Source organism: Sander vitreus, chromosome 5 (assembly GCF_031162955.1).
Source record: "Sander vitreus isolate 19-12246 chromosome 5, sanVit1, whole genome shotgun sequence".
Lineage (NCBI taxonomy): Eukaryota > Metazoa > Chordata > Actinopteri > Perciformes > Percidae > Sander > Sander vitreus.
Window position 1 is genome coordinate 30,294,245 of NC_135859.1, and position 27,348 is coordinate 30,321,592.

Below are 27,348 nucleotides of genomic sequence, written 5' to 3' on the forward strand. Positions count from 1 at the left end.
TTTATGAACAACCTGCAAACGAATGACTAATTCGTTCAGCATTGATCAGCATCAGCTGTTCTTGTGTTTAGACCTAATTAGCAAATGTTAGCATGCTAACACGCTAAGCTAAGATGGTGAATTTGGTAAACAAAACAGCCCAACCTGTAGACTCTGTCGTTATAATTTCAAGGTGAGACATTTTTTTGTTAATATTGCACATTTTATTATAAATATGTGGGTGCTTTAAATTAAAAATGCAAACAAAAAACATCAGAAAATGCAAACAGAACAAAATGTGAAAGAATGCGAGAAAAAAACAGCCCACCCAAAGAGATAAAACAACCTTACACACATACACAGACAGAATTTCAATTTGTTTGTCATGCTGTGTTTCAATTTCTCATTTTGGATTTAGATGCTTTGGCAACACAGATGGAAGGAACGTCAGCGTGAGAGTGAAAGAGTGAGAATAGATGGAGAAAGAGAAATGAAAGCGAGAGAAGGGAGGGGGGGGGGGGTGGAAGGAGTTCTCGCCTCTGATTGGCTGCTGCCTCTCCACAATAAAGTCCTGAGGCTGTTCGCGGCTTCCGAGCTCACAGACACAAGAGAAGGCGGCGCAGCAACAGCAACAGCAACACAGCCGGAGCTGTCATTCATTCATTCGGATTCTGCTTCTCCGAACAAACCCGCTGCTCTGAAACCGAGAATACACGTTTTGCTTTCCTGCATTTATACCTGAATAATGCTGCAGTGAGTGACTGGAGCCGGGAGGGTCTGCTGGGTTTCACCGCCTCGGCTTATTCACACGTAAAAGGAGAAAGTCTCGGCTGTTGAAAGACTGTTTCGCACATTTTGGGAAAGGATTGGAGGGGGATTCGCACCTGGATTTCTTGTTGAGGTGAGCTGTGCGGGTTGATTGAGGAAATAACCTATTTTGTATTTAAGGATATTTTTTTTATTGAATGTTATGATGTTTGTGCACCTTGGAACAATGCGCGCAGAGGGTGGACAGAGCGCACTTTATTTCCAGCAAAAGAGGCAGCGTTTGCAAACGAACTGATCACTGATATAAATGCTCTTTTCCCAACTTAACTGTCTGCAAATATTAACATTTCAGCTTCAGTTAGTGTTTAAATGGCTCCTTTAGTGTGAGTGCTGGCAGTGCGCCTTTATTGACTGTATCCAAATCTGTTTCCTCCAGAATCAAAACAAACATGATACTCCAAATTAGCTGTGTAGTCTAAATAGGCTAAGTAGCTGTGTCTGTCTTTTCATTTCCCCTAAGTGATTCCTATAATGTAGCACAGTAATGAGATTGTTGAAACCAGTGGCGGACTATTTTTAACCCCTAGTACCTTCTGGTTAAGAGGATTTACCCCCACCCCACCTCTCCTCCTCCTGCAAGACAGTGAGGGATCAGTGAAGTTAATCCCACATCTCTCATGAGTAACCCTGGCTTGTTCTCCATGGCTTTCCGTTCCACTGTTCTGTAGTACAAGCATGCATTGGGGTTTCCTTAATGTGCTGACAAGTTAAATCCGTTTATTGGTGATTTGGCAGGACTCTGGCTGGCTGACAATGTGAGGGTGCCTCCTCTGGAAACACTTGAATGGGTTTTTGTTGCAGTGGATTACACGATTGCTACTGTACTCTGGCGTTGTGTAGAGGTGGTTGTGGTGGGCTTTGATTGTGCAAATGCTGACAAATGGATGCTTTGGGGAAATGGGTCTTTAAAGTCACAGGATCCTGACATGTGGTGCAAGCTGTGATGGAATTGTAAATAAAAAAACAGGTGTGAAGTCTGCAAACCTTTGGGAGTTAAAAAGTGTGCTCCCAGTTATAGTTTAGTTGTGGTTGTATCTATTTCTTAAACCTTGACTGATTTATTGTTCATACAATTTTAATTTGCCCAGTTCTTATGGAATTGCAGCTGTTGTGTGGGGCACTTTTTTGACTAAATTTGCTTGACAAGTGAAAGCTTGGTTATATGCAACTGTTGTGTTTAAATGGCTTAAAAGCAGGGGCTGACTACACGTTGAAATACAGTCTTTTAAATGTGGTGAATCAATGGATTTGTAACGCAGATGTATAAAAATAAATCCACTTTTCAACCAAATTTAGCCCATTTTCCAGCCTATAGATGCATGGGCATCTTTTGACCTGCAAATTGTCAAATAACTGCTTACAGAGAAGTCGTTGAGGTCAGGAATGTCCCAGTCCAGACACATCCTGAAGTATGCCTCAATACACAAAGTTCTTTGTTTACCCTTTGTGGTAGTGTCGCCGCACCTCAAAACACAAGTTGAAATTTGGTTGTTTTGACATTTCTAGTATCTAATTCCTACCTATACTTGTTGTTGAAGCTGTCCGTTTACTTAGTTTCCTAAAGATTTATGAGAAGAATCGGAAGTAGAAGCCATAAAGGTGTTGTTTCTCCTGTAGCGAACCATCACAGTGTTTTTAGTGTGTGTGTGTGTGTGTGTGTGTGGGTGGGGGGGGGGGTATTCATGTGCTGTCAAGGACTGATTACGCCAGCTGACAGAATCCTATATGGAAGCTGTGGCTTTTACCACTCTGTGCCACAGCTGCAAACATTCCCCTGTCAAAACACTCATTACTGTTGTGGATGTAGTCAAGAAGTTGTGGTTGGAGGGGTGTTAAAAGGTTGAGATGTGTCTGTGGCGAGCCCTCTCTTTTCTGGTCTGTTATCATTTTGCTGCTGTCTGCTTTTTTCCATGTTCTAGTCCGACTTTTTGATCGCAGCCCTCTAGGAAAGGTTACCAAATACTTTTCTGCCTAGTTTAGTTTTAAGTACTTCTTACCGCACACTAGCTTCAAACAACACTACCAACCAGCCGTCTTTATTTAGACTATACTTCCACTATTCCACTGTGGCCTCTTCGCCCTCCTGTGCAGCCACTCAGCTATCTCCCACCCTCATTTCCTCAAGCCATGGATGAGTGAGATTCCTCATGCCTTTAAGGGTTTACATAGTGGAGGGGGGCTGTTGATTTACTGTTGGTACCTCAACGTGTCTCTGTGCCTGCACCACATTCCCCCATTGATATAACCCCCTTCTCCAACCCCAACAAAGCAAAAACAAAACACCTTTTTACTTTTTCTCTTCAGCGTGATGATCAAATAGTTTTATTACACCGCTGAACCCAGAGCTATACTGCTTTTGACCTGTGTACTTTTCAGTGGTTGCAGGAAAATCTTAGACATTTCTCAGGAAAATGGCATCAGGGAAGTGCTTCAACAGTAAATGTGAGTGTTTGCCTGCCTGTGTACGTCTCGTAAACCACAGGAATGATTTTCTGTATGCTCAGGCTTTTTTCTTTACAGCCTCTGAACTGCTGATGGGCGCCCATCACAAGCGGTCGTTAACACTGTGGGCGGAGCGGGAAGAGCCTCCGTCGGCTCTTTAAAGGCTTGTAATTTGAGCAAGCGAGGAGACCAGGCTCCATCATTCTCCCTCTGGGGAAGCAGCCCCACCCATGTGTTGGGAGGCAAAATGACCTGCAAGCTTGTGTCAATTTCACGTAAACGGCAGGGTTTTACTCCTGATATGACATGTGCCTGGGGAAGTTTGCTGCTTTTTAAGCTGCTGCCCTTCTTTTAAAATGTCCCAACAGGGCAAAAAACGGAACTATTTTGACATTTATTTAACCTTTCAGGGAATCATGGCCAGAAACTAAAAATTCATTGTTACCCTTCTCATCAACTCGTATTTTACCTCCAAATAGGGCTATTTAATTAATCAAAATTTTAATTGTGATTACAATTTTGGCTCCTAATGTTCACAAAAACAGAGTAATGGAGGAAAAAAAACGATTATTTTGCACATTATGTTTAGCAAGAAAACTCTTATTTTGTCTTTCAGTTCAAAAAGGAAAAGTATAAAGGGAATTTTACAGTGCAAGATGTTTTCATTGTTTCAGCTGAGTGTTCTACCCCCCAGTATGTACTTGGAAGAAGGGGAGAAAGTCCCAGCCCCTCAAGACTACCACGAGACATACCTGAATCATCGGAGAGACTCAGTACCATGTGATAATCAGCGGTTTAGTCTTTAGCCAATAAAAAAAGGGAACAGTGTGTGCATGGGTGTAAAAATAGGCCAGGGTTTGAATATTTAAAGAAAACCATGGTTTAAAGATAGTGGCTAAGACTATTCTGACATATAATTGTTTCTAATTCATTTTGATGTCAAAAATTCCTTAGTTCTAAGAAACTTTAACCCAAAAGCAACAATGTGTATGTCAGTTTATAAGCTTGATGCTTTTTAGCTGAGTACAATAGCATATTTTGAGCAGAAACAGACAGGAATTTTAATATTCTCTGTTTTTAAATCCAATTTAAGTCCAAACCAGGCTTCTTTTTACACATTGAGACAGATGGCTACACACACACATCCACTTCCACCCCCACACACACACTCCAAAAAAAAGTGGGGAGGCAAGCTGTGGCATTTTGTTTGTTTACCTTCTACGGCCACGCTAAACCAACAGCAACATGCTAAGAGTTTGCTTTTGTCAGGCCAGAGGTCCCCCCATCCTTCACCATCACTACTACTACTACTACTACTACTACTACTACACACAACACCTGGAAGCCAAATGTAAATCTGTGTCTCAGTTGTTGCTGCCTGTAAGCATCCTGCACTTAGTTTTTAGGATGATGATTAAAACTGCAGCTGGCATGTGTGGAGAACAGACACTCATGGGTTTAGTGCAGAGATGGTGTTGGTGGTGGGGGTATCCTCTTGCGGCACAAAACCAAACTAATTAGCATTTTTTGCCTGAGAATAGGGTCTCAGTTATCGCCACAAGTGGCCCTAATCTTTCTAAATAAGTAAAACGTTTTATTTCATTTCTTTCTTTTGTTTCAGTGAGGATAACCCCATCAATAAAACGCCCAAATATGTCTTTAAGATGAGATTTAAGCACCCAATACTGACCCGCATGTAATGGTAGGCAAAAGTTCTGCTCTTTTATATCTTTTAAGTTCTCTCTTTTATAAGAGAACAAGAGATTAGAGAAGAGGGCAAGTGCAACAGCTGATGTCATAGTCTACACTATCTGATTTTTTTTTTTTTTAATTTATTTATTTTTTGCATTAGAGACTCTGCTTTTATCTTTACCTGCCCCTGGTAGCATGAGATTAATCCAAATTGATCCCTCTCTGATGTCTTTTTCAAAGACATCGGAGAGGGAGAGTGATGTCACAATACTGAAGATTCAATACAACTTGTTACAATATTAGATTTTATAAAGCCAAGTCTTTCACCGTGTGTGTTCTGTGATCTGAGGTTCATTTTAGTTTCACCTGTAGTATGTGTGGATTTAATTAGTTTGGTGGATGAAGGTTTGGACTCGACAGATCTGAAACAGCATCAACAAGTCGAAGATCTCTTAAGATTAATCCCAGCCCTAAACTGGCTGATAGAACTGGTGCCACCAGTAAAATGTTCAAATAAGGCAGCAACTAGAAGTGCACCTATATGGCTTTTTTCTGCCAGTACAGATTCCCATCGTTGATTACTGTAGCAATGATCTTATTTTGCTATATCTATTCATTGTCAGTCCACAAAATGTCAGAAAATAAGTACACATGCTCATGGCAATTTCCCCAAGCTCTTGATGTCCTCTTCCAATTCATTTTGTCTGAACAACAGATGAAAATCCAGTGGGATTCAGTTAATAAGGCCAAGAGATAGAAAAAAAGCTGCAAATCCTAACATCGGAGAAGGTGGAATCTACAAAGATTTACTTAGTTAGGTAAATCAAAAATAATGTAAATAGTAAAATTACTTGAATAAAAATCAAAACAATGAAGGGAGTATTAAAATGGTCACATTTTCTGTTGATAGGCTAATCGTTTGAGTTCCACATCCAACCAAAACAACCCCCACCTTAATGGTGAGAGAGGCAAGCGTGGGATCAGGGAGTTGGTGGTTTAGATCCCAGCTGGGAAAAGTGAATGAGAACTGTTCTCAGTCCTCGATCACCTGCTGCTGTTGATGTTCTCTTCATCTGAACCCCAGTGGTGTGTTTAGAGAGCTGCTTTGTGGACAGTAGATGTCTGTGGTTGTACTTGGTGAGATACTGTAACTTCAAATGAATCTGTGGTACAGTACTGCTAAGAAAAGAGCACTTCTGCTCAGCATAAAACCCTCAGTGGAGCACTTTCAAGGGTGTCCCTCCATCAGACCTGTGATCTCCCGGTCTCTCCCTCTCTGGAGGGAAGCCACATGGTGCAGCAGATGCTCGGGCCGCTGTGCTCTGACTCCTCACATTTGCCTTTCTTATGGAAATGGCCATGGTTGTCTGGCTGAATAATAGCGATGGTTTGTGTGTGCACGTGTGCAGTATGGGGCGGCATGTGTGTGTGAAAGTGGAAGGGTGGGTGGTTTGTCTCGTGTGGGTGAGGGCTTTAAGTGAACTTATGAATAAATGGGTTGTTTAGGTATCTGTTTCGAGCCATGTGATCCTGCAAAAGCAAACACAACTGTGTCTTGTGATTTTTAAAGGTTAAGCTCAAGACTTCTGTGTTAGACCATTAAATGCTACTAAATAATACCTGTTAATTCCCTCTCTGATCTGATCAGCAGATGTTTATCTCCTTTTTAACGTTTATTTCCTTTTTTTCTTTCTTATCTAAGCTTGCTCTGCAAACCAAAATTACATCACAGGATGATGAAACTCAGAATGTGTTTGAACTCCGTGTGGCAGTGTGTGGGCAGGTGCAGTTTATACCTCCTGGCATCTCCAGGCGTCCCTGGCAGCACCGCAGTGCATCAGCCTTAAAAGCTTCCTGACTCGGCAGGCAGCCACGGGGCAGCATATTGTCAAGAAGGTAGGGGTGTGGAGGGTTGTGATGGTGTGTGGGGGTGGGGTTTTTGCCCCCCCCCAATGTGAAAAGGCCCTTTGTGTTTCCCCAGCCATAAGTCTGCCTGGCATGGGATTGAGCCGAAGTGCCAGGTTCAGAGGTCAGGAGGCTGGCAGAGGAAAGTGTGTGTGTGTCTGAGCTTGTTGTTCTATCTTCATGAGGACCAGTTTGAGTTTTAGACCTCAGAGTGATTTCATACTATAATGGTCCTCAGTTCTTTGAAGGCACGTTTGAGGGTTAAAGGAGAAATCCAGCGCAAAATGAACCTAGGGGTTAATAACACATTTGTACCGAGTCAACCGTTCTCTGGGATATGTTTGCATGTTAATCGAAAGTGATCAGTTTTAGCGCAAACTGCTAATTAGCTTAAAATCGCTATTTCTATACCACTAACAAGGCTCAAAATAGCACCACACTTCCACGGTCGCATAATGAGGGTCTCTACATGTAAACCGAAGCATTGAGAACTTTGTAAGTGTACAGACAGTTTATTAAAAAAGAGTTTATAAAGACTGTACCATTCACGTAGTATACAGGCAGGCGCCGTCTTGGGAAAACGGTAACGATCAGTCAAACGACGAACGCCGTGCAACCAGTAACCAGTAACATAGCTCAAGCATTCCTTATCCCTATTCACAAATGACCGGTTTAATTCACAAGCAGTTAATTAATAACTGAATTCACTGACTTTGTACTACTGTTAATCTACATTTGAGCATTTACTATTGCTCTTTGAAAGTAAAGAGCAAAAGTTACAGATTCTCTCTAAGCTTCGTTTATCATCTGACATCAAACTGTTCTTTTCTTATCTTGCCTTAACAACCTTTTTTCATTTAACAAAAAATCTGTCCTCAATTGTAAAATGTCTAAACACAAGAGCTCTACCAAGTATAGTAGTCAAAAATTCACAAGTTTTGTATTTAAATCTGAAACCATTTGATCAAAGAATAAGTTAACAAGAATACAAATCTGACTAGACATAAAAACAAGCTTTGAAGTACCATATTTGGTATTGATTTACTGATAAATCTGTAATTGTTTGGAACATATGAATCAATAAGTTTTTATGGTAATGTTTTTTTCAGTGTTAGTATGACGTTTGCACCCTAGCACAGGACTGCACACGGTTTCCTCCACTTGTCATGCTACACGCACGCACGCACACACGCACACACACACACAGAAAGTAGCAGTGGAAGTAAACAGGCAAGGTGGTCATACAGTGTGCTTTAAGGGTAAACAAAATGTCCTGACACGTGGCAGAGCTACAGTTTGACCCAGAATCTCTCACAAGTTCTTACACGTTTTTGGTGTAAAAAACATATGGAGAACTTTCTTCCTAAGCACTGGCGTTAAATGAGTCAGAAGACCTTTTGAATGAATGAATTGTCTGTACGATTTCCCAGCAAAGTATCAAATGTGAATCTGAAACCTCCATTGATCTTGTTTTCTTGAGAAGTTGGTTTATTTCCAGCAGTTAAAGGTTGCTGCTCATGAGACGATGCACACTATTAGCCTGCAGTTATAGTTTGGCTCTAACTGGTTCTATAGAGCAAGGCACTAATGCTGCCAGGGTTAAGGATTCAATTCCCTGCAAAAGCTCAGTGGGGTCAAAACTCAAAGCATCTGTGAGCTGTCTATTCTAGTGTTTTTCATTGTAATGCAGATGACTCATGAACCTCCTGCTTTTTTTCCCTCTCTCATGCTTTTTTTTTGTGTCTCAACCACAGTTTGCATTTCAACTTTTTCAGTCAACCATTTGCACGTCCAAATAAACCAAACCCAAACCCAGAAATCTTAAAATGAACAGCAGGGATCCAGAGGAGGAAGGGTGTGTTGACTGTGTCCAAACCTTTGCCGTCTGTGTTTGCGTCTGAGAGCTATTTTGGATTTGTTTGGCCACCCTGCATCAGCGTCTGTGGTGAAACATCTATCGGACAGGAAGTTAAGAGTGTTGACTGATCGTTCCTGTGTTTGTCCTCCTTTCTCTTTGCAGGACAACATGCCTCAGACACCACCGTTCACGGGGCAGCTGAATACCGGCGGCTACAACAAGAACCTGTACCAGACCAAGGAGGAAAGCTACCCCGGCCTCTATTATCATGACAACAACCTGGCGTCTGGGTCACTGGAGGCCCTCATTCACCACTTGGTCCCAACTGCAGACTATTATCCAGATGTGAGTATTGTTGTTTTAGTTTTTTTATCACTGGTGGATACTTTTGCAGTTTCATCAAAGTAAGGAGGTAAACCCTTTTTTCTTTGTTTTGTCTGAGAAGCTCTGGTGCTTTGGGACCCCGTTAAGTGCCAAAGTCTCTTTTTTTTTCTGTCTTTGTCTTTCTTTCTTGTGTATCTTTTTCAAAGTTTTAATTTCCTCTACTTGCTATTTAGATATTTTGTTGTTTAGGTATCACCCCCCCCCAAGGACTTTTCATTTCATGTGGTTTTAAAGCCCTTTTTCAAACTTAAATGATCAATTTGGCATCATGAGATTACATTTGTAGTAAACATATTTTCTTTTTTTACCCCACAGAGGACATACATCTTCACCTTCCTGCTCAGCTCTCGCCTTTTTATCCGCCCATACGAACTCATGTCGAAGGTGTGTCACCTGTGCATGGAGCAACAGCGACTCAGCGACCCCCAAGCTGACAAGGTACCCTATATTTCTTAAAAATCGACTTCGTCTTCGTGGATTTTAGTTATCAGTGGAATATTGTGTGTTCCAACGGGGCTCTTAGCTGTGAGCCTACTAGACATTTACACATCCTAGTTCTGGTTTTCCCTACTGTTCACTCAACACTTATGTGTTTATCCTGCATTTTCAGATGAGAGTCAGGAAGATCGCTCCCAAGATCCTCCAGCTGCTGACTGAGTGGACAGAAACATTCCCATACGACTTCAGGGACGAGAGGATGATGCGGAGCCTGAAGGAGCTAACCCACCGGCTGGCCATTGGAGACGAGGTCAGACTTTGATTTCTTCATGCTGCTCGCCATAGACTTGCAACAAAAAAAAGTATATTCATACTAAATGAGTTAAGTAACAAAAGACTTGCTGCTGATTAGATAACAGGTGTTATCAGAAGCTGTCGCGCGCTGTTTTGTAGACCACACGTGCAGCAAAGCCTGCACAGGCAGATTTTTTGCAGATAGCATTAGACAGAGGTAGAGGGGAGTATCTCTGGCAACAAAGCAGTTTTGAGGCTGGCGGAGTTGAGAGAAAAGCCTCATTGTTCGCGGGCTAGGTGGCTTTTTTGTCGTCACTGTGGCGGTCCTTCCTAGGCAGCATTTGAATTGTTTCACTGCTGCAGAGATGAATGTCACTGGCTTAGCGTGCCATTGGCCTCTGCTGCGCTGTTTGGATCCAAGTTTATTTAGTGGGCCAGAACTGTTTTTGTCCTGTAGCCTCTGTTATCTTTGTTGCACATGCAGATGCACATGCAGACCCTCCACATTTAGATAGAGAAACATTGTTTTGACAAGCAGTGACTCATGCTCTTGTGTGCCATGAAAGGAAATGCTAACATAAGCCAACGCAACAACAAAATGGTGACTGCAAACATGAAATTACATGTACATAGCTAAACATTTTGGGGAAATCAGCACATCAGCTTTCTTGCTGAGAGTTAGATGAGAAGATTGATGGGTGGTGATTAGCTTAAGCAAGGCAGCTTTTTTGTATGGCACATTTCAGCCACAAGGCATTTCAAGGTGCTTTACATTAAACATTAATAAAACAGTTAAAACAATTAAAAACATTTGTTAAAGAGAATAAAAAAACTGCTAAAATAGAATAGGAAAGGTATGAAATACAACAATAAAAGTTACAGTGCAGTGTAGGAAACAAACAATTACTTTAAAAAAAGGCAGCATTAAAAAGAAAAGCTTAGCATAAAGACTGGAATCAGGAAAAGAACGGCTAGCCTGCTGAAGTTAAAAAAATCTACCTATCATCACCTCAAAGGGTTGCAAATTATGCCAGACTAACTAGCTGTTTCCCCCTGCCTCCCAGGACACGCTAAAGCTATCTAAACCATCATCTTAGTTGAAGTGTTGTGTGATTTTTCACAAACGCTCTTTATCTTTTACAACTCCAATTAGGTTTATCAGACTTTATATCAAATGTTCTTTCCCCTCCATGTCACCAGTGGTAGCGTTCTCACTTCACTTTTCCCAGGTCTGGACAAATAATTGGGTTAGTCATCATGAATCAGGGTTCTTTCTGTCCTGATTGTTTCACATGTGTTTCAGCATGCTCTGCTTGGGAATGAGTTGCGTGTCCGAGTTAAGTGTGTATAACTGGGGGGGGGGTTAACGATAAACCAGCGGGAGCTTGTTAGGACCAGACAGTGATGGAGAACACAACCTCCATCTGTCCTGATAGAAGACATCCCTCCTTCACCGCTCAACACAAGAAAAACACACAACCCAACCATCCCCACTGTTTTTCATGGAGGTTTCACATGACTCATCAATAGCACAAGCACGAGTATTGATCCTGATTTAATCTAGAAATCAATACGTTTCTCACATGACACTCATTTACAGCTTCCCTATGTCTGCTCTCGTGGTGCAACACACCGGGCATATGACCACCAGTAATACACACTCCCTCAGTCATGCTCATAGGCACGGATGCTATGTTTTGCTGATCACGTACACATCTTTTGATTTCACAGTAGATTGGCTGCAGTTGGCATTAACGCAACCCCTCCAAAGATATTTGTGATGGTTGAAATCAATTCTGGCCTCGAGCCAACAGAACGCCACGTAGTACAAGATTCCCTGGTACTTTCCCTTAAGGTGATAAAATGCTCGGTACATTTAACAAAATAACATAACGCATGCCTCATTTTCTGTAAGTGTATCCAAATACTTGTAAGCCACAGGTATTCTTTTTAGCTTATTGATGGCAACATTATTAGGTAATAGTGTAGCCTTGCCCTATCTTATTTTTTTTTTTTTTTCCCACAACCGGAAATCAATGCTCATCGTCTTATTATTCTAAGTGATCATCTTTGTAGGCCCACCTTACTGTTGTATTGATTTGCAGTGATCCTTTACTCTATGTGGAAAAGTGACTCCAAACTATGCCGAGAAACTGCCCCCTCAGAAGTCATTAGAAAGCATCTGCAGTAGTTTAGCTTCTCCACTTATTTATTCAGGTTTAGTCTTTTTGTTCCCCACAATAACCCACATATTGGAGGTTAAATTGAAATCGAAAGCACCATAAACATTGCTTAAAATCCCTCATAGAAAGTCTGTGTTCAAGAGCACCTAAGTTACAGTAACTATGGTAGGTGAAAGTTGAACCAGAAAGTTGGCTTTTGCTTTCATTTTCTTTAAAAAAAACTTGTGTGATCCTGGAGTTTCTATGCTGCTGTTATGCAGCAATGTCACAGTATCCTCAGACCTCAGCAAAAATCTGGTTATTAAATTTTTTTTACCGTAATTGATAGATGGCATCTCAAAAATACCACGAGTTTTCCTTAAAATCATGGACTCTCCTTAATAATTTGTGTGAGCAAAATGCTGCCTTTTGATTGATCCCATATTAACAGATCTTTTGACCTACGGCAATAACAGAAGAAAAGCTCTTTCTATGAGTAGATAAAGGTTCCAAACACTAGATGTGTGTGCTGTGTTGACAAAGCAAACTTTTACAATACTTACACCCTGTGTAGATGTGCTGTGATATCCTGTTAGCCACAAGCATGTGTGCTCATGATTAGCACAGTATGACCAAGTACATTTTTCAAATGAATGAATTAATCCTAAGAAAGCTTTGATGCCTCGCTTCACAAATCGCCACAAGGCAAATGTTGAGGAAGTTCAGTTGTGATATTGTTTATTCATTCAGATGATATCCCGTGATAATCAAACACGATTCCTTCCTCTGGGTAATGCATATGCCATGGGACATTTCTTCGAAGAAGTCCAGCTGTTGATGTGTAACGAAGCGGTCTGATGACAACGGCGCGGGTTTGATCAGAACTAATTTGCATTCATGTTTCTCACTGATTCTCCAAATCATGTTTTGAAAACGAAACACAAATGTCTAACCATTAGCAGGTCTTGAATACAGAGTCAGACGCTGATTCTTCAGAGCGTTGACCGCAGCACTCTGGGAACTTTGGGTTAGAGTCCAGAATAGATGTCCCGAACATCTGGTCAAAGTCGTGTCCAGACCACACTCAAAACATCCCAGGACCTTGATCTCTGTAGTAAGACTGTCATTATGGATGTGGTTGGATATATAGGGAAGCAGCAGCCGAGAAGAAAACAAGCGCTGTGATCTTGATCTGACCTCATTTGATGGTACCAAGTTCTTGCCTTCCCTCAAAATGTGCAGTTTTTTATTTGGCACTGTTTTTTTTTGGGGTTGATTTAACAGATGCCACAATATATCCAGTTTGGATGCCTGGTACACTTGATGTAAGGCAGATCTTTGGACAGACAATTCTGTCATTAATCCAAATGGTGCATGCACAGTGCCCTTTTTATGGTTTAAAGTTGCTCTTGGAAGTTCAAAATCTGGATAGAAGTCACTCCAAATGAAGTAACAGTTGAGAAATATGAACTTTAAACAATTGTCTTTTGTCTGGTTTGGTTCATAAAAAAAGTTAACACATTGCTCCTGTTTATAGAAGAAAGGGATCAAATACAACTGTATTGTTCACTAGGTTGGTAGGTTGTCTTTAGCTCGCCAAGACAACATTGACAAGGGAAGAACAACTGGCACCATCAAAGAACACCAGGGCACTGTAAAATATAAAACCAAGGCTTTGAAAAATAAGACACAAACTTAATACATAAAGTACTATGAGAGCACTTTGAAAAAAGACTACGAGGCAGACTCCTCTCTTATGCTTTAAGTCGTTTTCTTTGCTTGAGACTTAGTTGGACTTAAGTTATAAAAACAAGGACTTGAGACTTGACTGTTCTGAGAGTTGAGTTAAATGGTCAGCATTCAGAGACTAGTCTTCTTGACATGGACTTGGCTGGAATGACTCAAGAAAAGACCTGGACTTGTAGCAAATGAATGCTGGATGCTAGTGCATCTAAGATAGTTGGTAAAAGTATTTCTGCACCATTGTGACTTGGCAACATGGATCTGTCTGTAGATAAAATAATCCTGCGCACTGCACATTTTACTATCTGTTTATTAGTGCTGCTCGGGTAACCTGCTATAAACAGTCCGGCCTTTTGTGTGGGTCAGGTGGTGCTTCACAGGAAGTGACAGCACTCAGCCAAGAAAAACAGGACCTCCGGTGATACGATGGCATGAAGCAACCATGCGCTCAGTCGTGGTGACTTGTACTGAGCAGCCGTCTGCCACCTCAGGATCACTGCCAGGGTCGATAGCGCAGGGAACAGCGTTCCCCTGCTAGGCCCCCTCATTTGTAACGCCAATAGTTTTGATGAGCAAATGTGACTCCCTCTGCTTAGAAATGTCAAGCGTGCTGTTGTCCCGAAGATCTGTGACTATATTTATCCGACCCTGGCCCGTCCTCTGTAGTGGGGACAGAAGCTACGGCAGATGGCGGACTTTTGAAGTGGCAACTGGAGCGTTTTTCACTGGTGATGATCTCACTGTTGTCCAACTGTGCAGGAGTGTGGTCAAGCATTAGCTGAGTGTGTACAGTGTTTTACACTGATATTAAAATGTCTGAATGTATTCCATGTAGGACAGCAATTTATGATTATTCTCAATATATTTTAATCTCTCCATGATATTTGGGTGAATCGCGTAATAGTAAAAAAGCTCCCTCACACTTTCTGGTATACACACAACGCTTTAAAATTGTTCAATTTGTCCAACCAACAGTCCCAAAAACCAAAGTTATTACAGTTAATGATATTGATGATATTAGTGATATTAAACAGAGACAAGTGTCAAACCTAACATGAGAAGCTGGAACCAGAGAATGTTTGGCATTTGTGCTTGATCATTGACTTCAACAAGTAACTCGTTGTTTGCTGTGTCCAGGACTGGTAGTGCAGGGGAAAGATCTGATGCCAAAACGAAGAAATCACCAAAAACATTGATACTCAGTTGATCGTTTCAGTCACACAAAACAGTTAAGGAGGCTCTGGTTCCAGCTTCTCCGATGTGGGGATTTGCTGCTTCTGTAAATTGAATATCTTTGGATGTTAGAGTGTTGGTCAAACAAAAACAAACCATTTAAAGAAGTCACTTTGGCCATCACCATTTTTAATAATTTTTGACAATAAATTGATTAATCGGAAAAATGAACTAATAATGAAAATATACGCCCTTCAACAATCATCAATTACTTTTGTACACCTGGCCAAGGAGTAGTTTTCAGGAAAAGTTTTCTCTCTGATCTCCAGACCATCTTGACTCCCACTACAATTTCAATCCTTTTTTTTTCTCTACAACTTCATTTTTCTTCTCTCTGTCCTGTTCTCTTGCAATCACTTTGCCCTTGCCAAAACTGCAATATCCACAGAGCCACACTTGATTGGCTGACAAGCGAATGTGTCTGTTCATGTGCCATCACACCTATCACAGCCACAAAACCAACATACAGATCCATTAATCACGCCCTGGGAAGTGAATTTCAGAAAGTGTCCTGCCCTGGCTGTTTCCAGGAGAGTGATGAGAGTCTGCCTATTTTTCCCAAGTGCCTGAGCGCCGCACCGACTCCTCACACTTGATTGCTGTCTAGGCACCGGGCCTCCACATCCATTTTAAGGCTAGCTGTGTTTTTTCCCACACGGGTGAACTGGAGTCTTGTTTGCAGAACCTAGATTCTGGAGGCTGACTCAGCAGAAAGTTCATGGAGCAGGGATGTGGTCATGAGAAAAGGGGCCTCGTCACCCCAGATTTCTTTGGGCAGTTCATACCGGTGGTGTGGAAAGAGGCCACAACAGAATCCTCCACATTCATACAATAACACAGTCTCCTTCACATGCACAAAAACCAATCACACATGTCCTTCTTCCCTCTGTAGACCCTCTTATGTGACTTCTGTGCTAAACTGTGTCAGTGAGGGAACACTTATCTTATCGTGGCATGTTTGGAGTCCAGGGGAAAGTTCAAAACAGGACCAACTCTGAGGCCAGGGAGTCTCACTCTTTCTCTGTTGAGCTGCGAGGACTTAATGAGGCCGGCAGGAAGCGGCTTGCATAACATTGTGAGTGACCCTCCCAGTGCATGACCAAAAGGATGCTTTCCTGCAAAATAAATACTTAGAGGCGTCACATTTTGAGGGTCGTTTTGTGGTTTGGGCTAAGAGCTGGCATCAGTTTGCGGTTAGTTCTGCTGACATGTAGTCAGCATGTGTGTTATAAATTCCAGTGAGGTTGTAATCACCATCTGCCACAGATGAGTGGTAAGGGATTAACCTAAAATGCCTACAGCAGAGCTAAACAAAGTGGCTGCACGCATGCTACTGGAGATTTTGGTCAGATTTATATCACACTCTGCTCTCTCTTGTTATTATTTCTGTTACAGTGTTCCTTGTGCTCTCAGTGATGCAGCTGTGTCTAAAAGCAGTGTCTCCATTGTGTTTCACACTGAGTTGGAGAATAGGAAAAACAAAACCATAGTTTGTGTTAAAGAGTCGGAGGGCTATTTATTTTCCTCAACGATGGTCATGATTGTCATGTGAGAGCTTTCACCATTGCAGCCCCCTCCCTCTGGAACTCCCTACCCATACACATCTGTGACTGTACTGACCTGGACACATTCAAAACACACCTCTTTAGATTAGCTTTTCACATACCATAGCCTTACATTTCTCACCTGATAGTTACTGGCTTTATTGTTTTTAATATGCTTGATTTATGTGTTGGTTGTATTGCTTATCTGTTTTCAATGTGCTATATGTGAGTTCTGAACTGATTCTCTTCTTTCATCTCTTTCCACTGTTCCCCTTCCCGTGCTCTATCCCTCCCCCGTCCATCCATCAGGTTTACAGGAAGGCAGTCGGCCAGATGAGCCAGGGTCTGATCAGGAGGTTGACGGTGCTCAGCCAGTACGAGGAGGCGCTGGTCAAGATCAACGCCACAGCGGCCGAACGACTGACTGCTGTTAAGGCGAAGCCTCAGGCGGCCATCCAGAGAGACATGCTGTCCATCTGCAACGACCCATTCACTGTCGCCCAACAGCTCACGCACATAGAACTGGTAGGCCCCTTCATATATATTTTTATTTTTCATTTAGATCTATTATTTGTGTTCCTTTTTTGTCAAGGACAGTCATCACAATTTGAATTAGAATACTTTATTTATCCCCTCAGGGAAATATTTAGTTGCAGTTGCTCACAGTCAAGGAAAGAGCAAGTCAATAAATGTATAAAGTAAGAAATGATTAAAACGTTAAGTAGAAGTAAAGTGAGGTTAGGTGACAAGTAAGATTAGGTTGAAAAAATTGTTTCAAAGGGATTGTACAAATTCTGTTGTAGTGCAGTGTCAACATAAATACAGTATGAACATAAATAAGTACAGTGTGAATAATGAGTAGCAGCAGTGAATACAAAAACATCTTTGCACATGTAGCTGATAAATTATTGTACCAAGTAATTATCGTACATAATTGTCCAAGAATATTGAGATGTGATGTGGAGATGCTGTGAGTCCAGATTTGACACTAAGCGTGTAACACTCATGGGGAGGAGTTATGTAGTTTGATGGCCACAGGCAGGAACAACCTCCTGTGGCGTTCTGTGGTGCATCGTGGGTGTCTGAGTCTGTCGCTGAAGGTGCTCCTCAGACTAACCAGTGTATTGTGGAGTGGGTGGGAGGTGGGAGTCCAGGATGGAGTGTATTTTGGACAACATCCTCCTGTCTGACACTCTGTAGTGCAGTGTCGTAGTGTCCATTGGTCTGCAGAAACTGTAGTTGAGCCAAAATCAGTTTAAATCATTACATCACATCACATCAATCATTTGTTGCGACACGTCAAACCAAATTAAGATGTATATGTTATCCTCCCAAGAACAATCAGAAGTCCTGCCAATGACTCGCACGCATATCGGCACATGAGCCAAAGAGAACACGACCAAATCGATGCTGTGAGAGGAGAACATATGAGAGACGTATGATGGATTAGAAATCAGTGCCGTGGCTAAGGTGAACTGAACGCCACAGCTCCTCCCACATCTAACCTACCACAGCATTGATTTTAAACAGCAGTGTGTTTGACCACAGCTTTATATTCATTACATGTCAGTTTGCCTTTGAAAAAACAAATTGGTCAAACTGAAAAAAAACCCAATACAGATCAGTTGATTAAGGGTTTCTTCCAAGATCCAAAAGGTTAACTTCCATTTGCTGTTTTTAGGCACATTTTTAGTTCGAAAAATAATATACAACATATTTATGGTTACTTGAGTTGGGAAAGTTGGTTTCAAAAAAGGAGAAGGCTGCAATAAAGGCTGATTAAAAACTTTTTTCAAACTAACCTTGAAATTGGAGTATTCCTCTGCTTTCTCTACTGTAGTCAAAATATTCATTTTTCACTAGAAATCCCTAAAAATAAATTGTACTTAACTGTACTGTGAAATACTTACTGATTAATAAAAAATGTGGATCGGTAGAAATGCAGGAATGAAATCCTATGATATACAGTATCAGTGTTGTTGCTTGATTAATTATGTAATCCAGTTACATCCTCTTGAATATATTTGCATAAAGATACTTGATGGAAAAAAAGCACAGACTTGCATTTAATTTAGCAGAAATTTCAGAAATGTCACAACATTTTAATAGAAATTAAGCAAGTAAAGAAGAGCCATATAGTCACAGAGTCTGTGATGTCTCTTAAACAATGTCTATCTAAAGTTTGCTAACATTAGACATTGGAACCCTTATTAATTCCTCAAATGCCATTTTTAAGTGGTGATTTTAAAGGTGATGCAAACTCTTGCAGAACATTCATAAGCATTGACCGAAACTAAAGATGGATGCAGAGAGTTGATTTCCCTTTTCCTTCCTTTTCAGGAGAGACTGAGTTACATTGGACCTGAAGAATTCGTCCAGGCCTTCGTCCAGAAAGACCCTCTGGACAACGATAAGGTAATGTCTGCATGCTTTACTAAGAATAAAATTGCAAGATAAGAAAAGCATATACAATAGTTATGCAATGTTTTCTTGACTGAAATCCGGTGTGCAGACCTGATCTGTTGCAGTCTGGTGTGGGTTAGAAGTGAGATGGTCTAGTTTCTCTGTCAGACAGATGTTAAGTTTACACAACACAGAGACTGGCTGCTGCACAGGTCAAAGTGAGGGCAGCTGATTTCTAGACTGTAGCAGCAGACCAAATATCTGCTCCTTATACACACACACACACACACACACACACACACACACACACACACACACACACACACACACACACACACACACACAAAACTCAAACACACAAAACTCAAACACTCAGACACAACTCACCGACAATTTCCCCAAATCATTCCAGTGTCTGGATGAGATGGGCATGCATGCACCTCATCTCCTAGCAACCACTGCTGCCAAGGGTTTGATTTGGTGTGTGTGTGTGTGTGTGTGTGTGTGTGTGTGTATGTATGTGTGTGTATGTGTGTGTGTGTGTATGTGTGTGTGTGTGTGTGTGTGTGTGTGTGTGTGTGTGTGTGTGTGTGTGTGTGTGTGTGTGTGTGTGTGTGTGTGTGTGTGTGTGTGTGTGTGTGTGTGTGTGTGTGTCGGTGGGTTCTCTTGTCTGGCGTTCAGCTGCTAAGCAACAGTCCCCTTTTTTGGAAATGAGGTGATGGGGGGTTAAGGCTGTCTTTAGGCCCTCCGGCTAGCCTGACTTGTATTCCAGCGAGCCACTTAGTGTGTGTGTGTGTCCACTGATGGGAAACACAACGTGGTGGCGAGTGGCGTAAGGCCAAAGGAATGTGTGGAATTAGATCAAGAGGAATCCACACAAAGGACCAGCGTGAATAACATTGGGCTTATAGAAGCAGAGTGAAGTAGAGCGTCCACTTAGCCAAGAGTTTTTTATGCTCAGTGCTGCATTGACTGAGGGAAGGGAATGCTAATCTCAGCTTTATTTTTCCAGTTCGGCACTATTTTTGCTTTGCAATTAGCTGAAATGCTAATTGAAAGTCTGTTGTTGACGTTACAGAGCTGCTTCAGTGATCACAAGAAGGCCAGCAACCTGGAAGCTTATGTTGAATGGTTCAACAGACTCAGTTATCTGGTGGCTACAGAAATCTGCTTGGTAAGTAATGAACATGAGGCCAAGTCCACTGTCAAATAAGAAACATTAGTGCTGTGCATCAGGGGAAAAAAAGAAGAGTGGACTACAATTGCTGATTATTTTCATCAAATTAAAATAGTGAAAAATGCTCATCACAAGTACCCAGAGCTCAAGTAAAAAAACAACCTTGTTATGTCAGCTCAGAAGTCTGAAACCCAAACATTCAATTTAAAAACAGAGACACATGCCAAATTCTCACTTTTTAGAAGCTCGAAACAACAAATGTTTGGCATTTCTTGCTTGACAATTGACTTGACTGATTAATTGATTGATTCTGCTGCCGTTGGATACAGCTGGGTCAGTACAGAGGCAAAGTACACATACAGAGGCAAAGTACACATTACTACTAGTTACATGAAATGTGTGCAAAAAAAAAGAATATTTAAGATCTATTCAATGTACAATTATATAAAACAGTGAAAATCTGCAAATCTTCACATTAGAGAAGCTGGAGCCAATGAATGTTTTTGCTTATTATGTTATTTGTTTCAGCAGCAAAAGGGTAATGAAATCAACAATACTGCCTCAAATACTTGACCAAAAAAAACTCAAATGTCCCATTAAGTAGGCCTACAAACAAACTTTATTATTTTTGCATAGTACTTAAATGGTAATGCACTTTTAGTAAACAACCTGATTTCCAACAAACACATTTAGCAGACAGTGCAGTCAGTCCTGAGGGCTAATGCAGTCTTCTAATGTTCTCCATTTTGTTAATAGCCTGTGAAGAAGAAGCACCGAGCTCGAGTCGTCGAGTTCTTCATCGACGTGGCACGCGAATGCTTCAACATCGGCAACTTTAACTCCCTCATGGCCATCATATGTGAGTTGTGTTCTTCTTTCCTCTGAGATAACATGACATGTGATTTATGTTTTTATTGTTCTGTCAGTCAGGACAGCTCCTTGTAACTTGAAGGCATTCAGAAGTCTAGAACGCTTTAATAATAATAATAATTAAATGGCTCAAGAAAATATTCAACAGCCAAGAAATGATTTGCACCAATGGGTGTCACATTTATAACATTTTGTCTCATTGACTTCGCTCTGCACTTGTTCCCTCCAAACTGCGATGCTACTTTTTCTTTCGGTCATCAGTATATCAGACCATCGTAGTTAATGCAATTTGTTGTTCAGCGAGAGTTTCGTGCAGCGACGTATTCTCCCCCTGTAGCAGTATCCTCTAATGACTCTGTCCCAGTTCATTTCCAACATACGTGATTTACTTGAGTGTAATGATATCCGTGAGACTCGGCGTCAGCGGAGGAAACGAAGCAGCAGTTCATGCACATAATTCTCTGTGATTTTTCCCATAGATTTCTGGCATTGGCATTCGACTGCTTGTATTTGCAGAAACGTACATACACTCGCGCAGTAGCTGCAGCTGAATGTCATGGGTACTGTAGGAATGTCAAGTGACCGAAAACTTGTCTTTAACGTTAAATACATGAGTTGCAGCCAAGTGTGCAGAGCCTTCTTATTTCGTTTACTGTGTGTTGTGAGCGATGTGACCTCTCAAAAGTATAAAATCCAAGTATAAAATATCCGAGTTTAGTTGGTTGCTGATTTCATTAAGGAAAACTGAAAAAGGAGTTCTTGCCTCTTTCTCATCTCACCCTTACCCAAGCCACTTAACCATAAACTGCTCCAGTGGAGCTGCTCAGAGGCCACAGATTAAACTCTAGTTGTACTAAGCGCAGCTTCCAGGTGTGAATGTGTGTAAATATGTTCATAAAAAAGACACATGTAGAGCCCTAAAGCACCTCAGATGGTTTAGAGACCTCGCTGGAGGTCCAGCCGACGGGCTCGGGGGATGCTAAAGATGTCCCAGTATTTAGAGGAGAGGGCATCTGGTCATCCTCACAGGCCTGGGGCGGGGATCTGTGTGTCCAGAGCAGAGAGGGGGGAGGCAGCTGGAAGGGGATACAGAGCAAACCATCCGGGCAGATGGTCAGCACTGACCAGAGAGTGAGAGCACACAAGGGAGAGAGGAAGGATGGGAGGGTGAGGGGGGGGAGAGGAGAGGATTTTGGAGTGCCAGCTGTTTTCTCTCTCTCTCTCTCTCTCTCTCTGTCTCTCTCTCTCTCTGTCTCTCTCATCTCCACCAGCCTCGTCTCCAGGGAACCACCAGGGTTAGACAATGTATTAGTGATCTAATAAAAGGCTAGTTCACCCACATTATGAGAACATTTCCTTATTCACCTTTAGCTGTATATAGCCTGGAAGATAGCTTTTGGTTCTTAGATGATCCGACATATTCAATTCAATTTTATTTATAGTGTCAAATCATAACAGGAATTATCTCAGGACACTTTACAGATAGAGTAGGTCTAGACCACACTCTATAATTTACAAGGACCCAACAATTCCAGTGATTCCCCCAAGAGCATGCATGAGTGCGACAGTGGCAAGGAAAAAGTCCCTTTTAGGAAGAAACCTCGGACAGACCCAGGCTCTTGGTAGGCGGTGTCTGAAGGTGCCGGTTGGGGGTATGATGAACAATGGCAATAATAGTCACAATAAATATATTGTAATAGTTCATGGTGTCGTAGAGCACAGCAGGGCGTAACAGGGCGTGGCAGGGCGTTGGCTGGACATAGCAAGTCCAAGCCGGGCATTGCAATATATTGACATCCAGACCCACAAAGACCATAACCCTACCTGATTATAAATTAGACTGAATATAATTTGGGCTTAGCCCGACTCATGTCTTAGATCAGTAAAGACCTCTAGTGTAGACGGATCTCTTAAAACTTGGGCAGATAAGACCCCCAAACTATTTGCATGGCTAGATACCTTAGAAGTAAGTGAGAATTTGGGTGAAATAACCTAACTGAGGTGTACCTAAAATGAAAAATACACGCCCCGTCAGTGTCTCTTATCTGCTTCTGCGGCATTGTGTTGGTGCTGAAAAGGAGAAGACCTCAACATTATATTAATGTTCTCATAAAGGGGAGTGTGTGTCCCAATGGAGCAACTACCGCAGCCAACACCTGTCCTCACAAACACACACTGGTGTCTTTGTGAGCGGATGAGGCTGTTTCCCAGTCAAGACACGATCTGCCACACACATTCACATTCCGCTGTGGTCGCACTTTTATTCATTTTGGCCCCGCAGCGCTGAAGTTTCATGTTAAACTCAAACTGTCTCCTGGGAAATGGAGTGAGTTCAGGAAGGAAATTAGGTTTAGCGGTTTAGAGTTTTATATTTCTGTCTGCTGATCTGAGTTCTTTTGTACCCAAGGGTTTGTTTTGTGTTGTTGTTCTGCTCTGGCGGTGACCTTCGGTGCCTGAACCTGCACCAGGCACACACGCACAGAGGATAACCATATGGGAAGCAGAGCGCTGGGAGGGGAAACGAGGCGTGCGCTAACTCCATTGTTGCTGTGGCCTTTTTGCCTCGCTGCATCAGAAGAAACAACAGTAGAAAGAAAGAAAAGGGGAGGTGGAGGGATGTTAAAGGAAGACTGTCATGGGGGAAGGGCAGAGGGGGGGGGGGTGCGCGTCTATCTGGCTGAATGGGAAAATGCCATGTGTTAATGCAACCATGTTTGGGCGTTTTCATGGATGTGTGATATTTCTCTCATTGTCTTTTTTTCCCTTGTTGTTGTGTCCGCCTTGCAGCTGGGATGAACATGAGTCCTGTGTCTCGGCTCAAGAAGACCTGGAGTAAAGTCAAAACGGCCAAGTTTGACATCTTAGAAGTAAGTTTGCCTGAAAAGATTGAAACTACATACAGTTGTGAAACTCAACAAATGTGCATGTGTTTGTTTCTGCAGCACTTAAAAGACACAAGGGGGAAAAAAGATAGAAAGTTAAAGATTTATGGACATAATCGATCCCTCTGCCAAGGAAAAACCATCAGTTTTCCACATTTTCTGTTATCTTCTCTTCAGTTTTAATTGTCCAACTGTTGCACTTAGTGTGTGTTTTCCTGTGCCCACACATATTGGCAGCGCTATGATTTTGTTGTGTTCGACACTGATGACTAGCCGTGTTGTAGGCGTGTGGGGGAGCTTTTTCCTTTGTCAGTGAAATGTTGGGTTAAGTGCAATGACGGAGACAGAAACAGTCGTGCTGAAAGCTGATACGATCATGGATCTGAATGGGAGAGCAAAGATTTGACCGTGACACAGTTAGAATCGATGTGTTTCCACTATTTCAGGGCAGCATCATTGAACATTTAAAGACATTAAAGATAAAGATATTCTGGTTGAAACTTCTGCAGTTACTAATCAAAAGATGTGGTCGTACTGAAGCATTTTATTTTACTTTACAGGAAACGTATGCCAGATTTAGTTTCAGCTAAAAAAAAAAAGCACAATTTTCTCCCAGTTTTATATGATTGCTCGTTAAAAAAAATCACATTATAGAAGCCTTAAATTAGTTTTTCCAAAGAAAAATGACAGATCCCTAACCCACCATCACCCTCTATGCATACATATAGACGTATGGTACTGGAGGGAACCCCAGATACTGCAGGGAAGACAGGCCTTCAGTCGGCCCTTTGAAAGAAGAGATCTGAGGTGGAGGCGAGTCAGGCTGTGGGATCTGAGAGCTTTCAGAGGCTTAGTTCTTTATTTCCCCTTCATATCCCACCAGAGTTCATCTCCGTGCCTCACCTTGTGTTTGTCTCTCTGTCTGTCAATCACACACCTCAGCTCTTTACCCTTTTGATGATTTCCTTTTAGCCTCCTGTTGTTTCCCTGTGAGCCTTATGTGAGCTGAATCCTGAGCTTTCTGCCGTATAATTTGCTGCGATGGCTGTGTGGAGTTAACGTGCTTCTCAGTTTGCTCGAGGTCACAGGCTCGATGGCATCTATCTCCTGATTCCTCCGATTACCTTCACATAACTCAGGCAGGCTTATGTCATAACACGGAGGGTTTGAGTTAATAAATTGTGTACCGGACTGGGCTATTTAATTTAAGGAAGGAACAAATGTAATGCATTTGTTCTCTTTTTTTCTTTTATTATGCAATGAATGATTACTTTCATTATCATTTCAAATCCATAACTGTAAATGAATCATTTGTTGTAGGAAATGTCAAACAATTGTCAGAAATGCAAATTTAAAGTTCTTAGCGGCCCAGACATCTCCTTTCTTTGCAAACCAGTACTGTCCGAGTCACAGGATCACAACAGGAACTAGTCATTTCGAACGAGGTAAACGCAACTAAATATGTTTAACCGACCACTTGTTGGACCCTGACGTCCACTCCTCTTTCGTCTGATCGCCTCACCTGTTGTTTGTGAAGTTTAGATCAGAAGTTGGCTTGTGCTCAAACTGACACTGTATTCCTCCCTCCATAGCACCAGATGGATCCGTCCAGCAATTTCTACAACTACAGAACAGCGCTGAGAGGAGCCACACAGCGGTCGATCACCGCCAACAGCAGCAGAGAGAAGGTGAGGCCCCAGCACATCCTGTACTAGGACTGGGCATCGAGAACCGGTTCCAACTTGGAATCGTTTCAAAAATTACGTTTCCAATGGAATCGTTTTTTATTGGAATCATTGCAGCCATGGGACACAGTAACCGGCGCTCTAGTGTGGCTTTATTTTACGTTGAATAAACCCGGTAAAACTGTAAATCATCATTGAATCAAAATAAATTGTTCCCCTTATCTGTGATATAAGCATGTGACCAGTTTCAACTCCACCCCTCAAAGAATCGCAATCGAGAATTGATGAGAACCGGAATCGAAAGGAAGAATCGGGATTGGAATCAGAATTGTTCAAATCAAAACGATGCCCAACCCTACACTGTACTGTAATGAGCTGTAGGATCACATTTGGTAGTACCTATTCATAGTACATCTGTTCTGAATTGTGAATATATACGAATATAGTCTCAGCTTTTTCAATTGGTTCGACTGTAGTTCAGCTCCCATCTGAATGCACTGTGGAGGGAACATTAAATTTCCATGCTGACATTTAAATAAAGGTTGAAATTCTAGCTAAACCACCACCAGCACCACCACTGGGAAACCAGGTCAAGTGTTGGAGAAAGTCTGCATCTACTCAAGTCAATGGCACCTAATGAAGAAAAATTTGCCACAACGTCAACAAACAATTCTTTTGTGACACATCCCTTAACCACCGTTTATATAAATCTCAATAAGTTTGAATCTCTGCACTCCAGACTTTGGTTTACGTTTCAACAGCCAGCGCCACTTACAGTGAATAGTCAAGGGTCTGGTGTCTTGCTAAAGAGCCCTTGGCAGCTGCTGGAGGAATCAAAACTGACCTTTCAATTTCAGAATAAGCACTCTGGCTGATTATAGTAATGTAAGAAGAAGTTGAGATGGTTATCGCACCAAATTTATTTTCACTCACTGCAGCAACAAACTTGAAGCAAAGCGGGAAAAGCAAACCACAGCGCTGTCTCTCGTTGTGCCTTGTTATCGTCTGGGAGCTGCGTTCCCATCATGTTTACGGCATCAGCAGCCACTGTAGTGGACTTGGACGAGGGACAGAGGTTGCATAACAGTGTAGCTCAGAGGGGACAAGGAGGGCGCGTGCGCAACAAGTGGGTCAAGATATGAGAAGGGTCTTGGTTTCCTCCAGATCAAACATGTTGTGTTCTCCTTTAATGAGGGAGGGAAAAGAACACATGGGCGCCTGCCAGATCACATAGTGTTCTCTGCTGCTTCTTGAGTTGCCCGCCCTGACTGAACATGAACCAGCATAGAGTTCGTGGGCTGCCAGAAGTTAGTGGTTAGTCTCCCCTCATATATCATTTGTTGAGTAAGTGTGTTAGTGTGGAGACAGAGTGTAGTGTCAGTATGTCTCTGGCTCCCTGAGGGTTTGTGAGGGATTCTTTTCTGGAGCTCAGAAATGCAAAACAGAAAGTTCCCAAGAAGTCTGGTATGTTCTTGCCTTTGTGACCTCTCCTTTTAGGGAGGGTGGGGGAGGGGGTTGTTTATGATCCGCTCTAGGCATCCACTGGGCTGGTGACTTTGTCAAAGCATTACCAAAGCTGGCATTTATGCTTCGTTCATCCTGTTTTGCTGTAGTTTTCTGTGAGGGCACGATTTTAGATGATCAGTCAGTGGTTGCTACGTTGATTAATTTGCTTGAAATAACATTTTAACTTGATGCCAAACTGCTGATCTGAGGCAGACTTGGTGTATCACATGTTTGGTTGTGCAGCAACCACTGGCAAAGATATTTTGCAAACAAGAATGTAGAAAATAATCCAAATTTATACCCAGTTACACCAAATAATGTGC

General features: G+C 42.0%; 1 protein-coding gene across 1 annotated transcript in view; it reads left to right on the plus strand.

Moving 5' to 3' along the window:
• Window positions 1-582: 582 nt before the first annotated feature.
• Window positions 583-27,348, plus strand: part of rasgef1ba (RasGEF domain family, member 1Ba) — a 32,757-nt gene continuing 5,991 nt past the window's right edge. Inside the window, exons 1-10 of the mRNA XM_078251443.1 lie at window positions 583-880; window positions 8,867-9,049; window positions 9,404-9,526; window positions 9,699-9,836; window positions 16,812-17,027; window positions 18,843-18,917; window positions 19,984-20,079; window positions 20,839-20,941; window positions 23,740-23,819; window positions 25,427-25,522. Of these exons, the coding sequence (XP_078107569.1) occupies window positions 8,873-9,049; window positions 9,404-9,526; window positions 9,699-9,836; window positions 16,812-17,027; window positions 18,843-18,917; window positions 19,984-20,079; window positions 20,839-20,941; window positions 23,740-23,819; window positions 25,427-25,522 (1,104 nt within the window). The 5' untranslated portion in view covers window positions 583-880; window positions 8,867-8,872. The remainder of the gene's footprint in view (window positions 881-8,866; window positions 9,050-9,403; window positions 9,527-9,698; window positions 9,837-16,811; window positions 17,028-18,842; window positions 18,918-19,983; window positions 20,080-20,838; window positions 20,942-23,739; window positions 23,820-25,426; window positions 25,523-27,348) is intronic.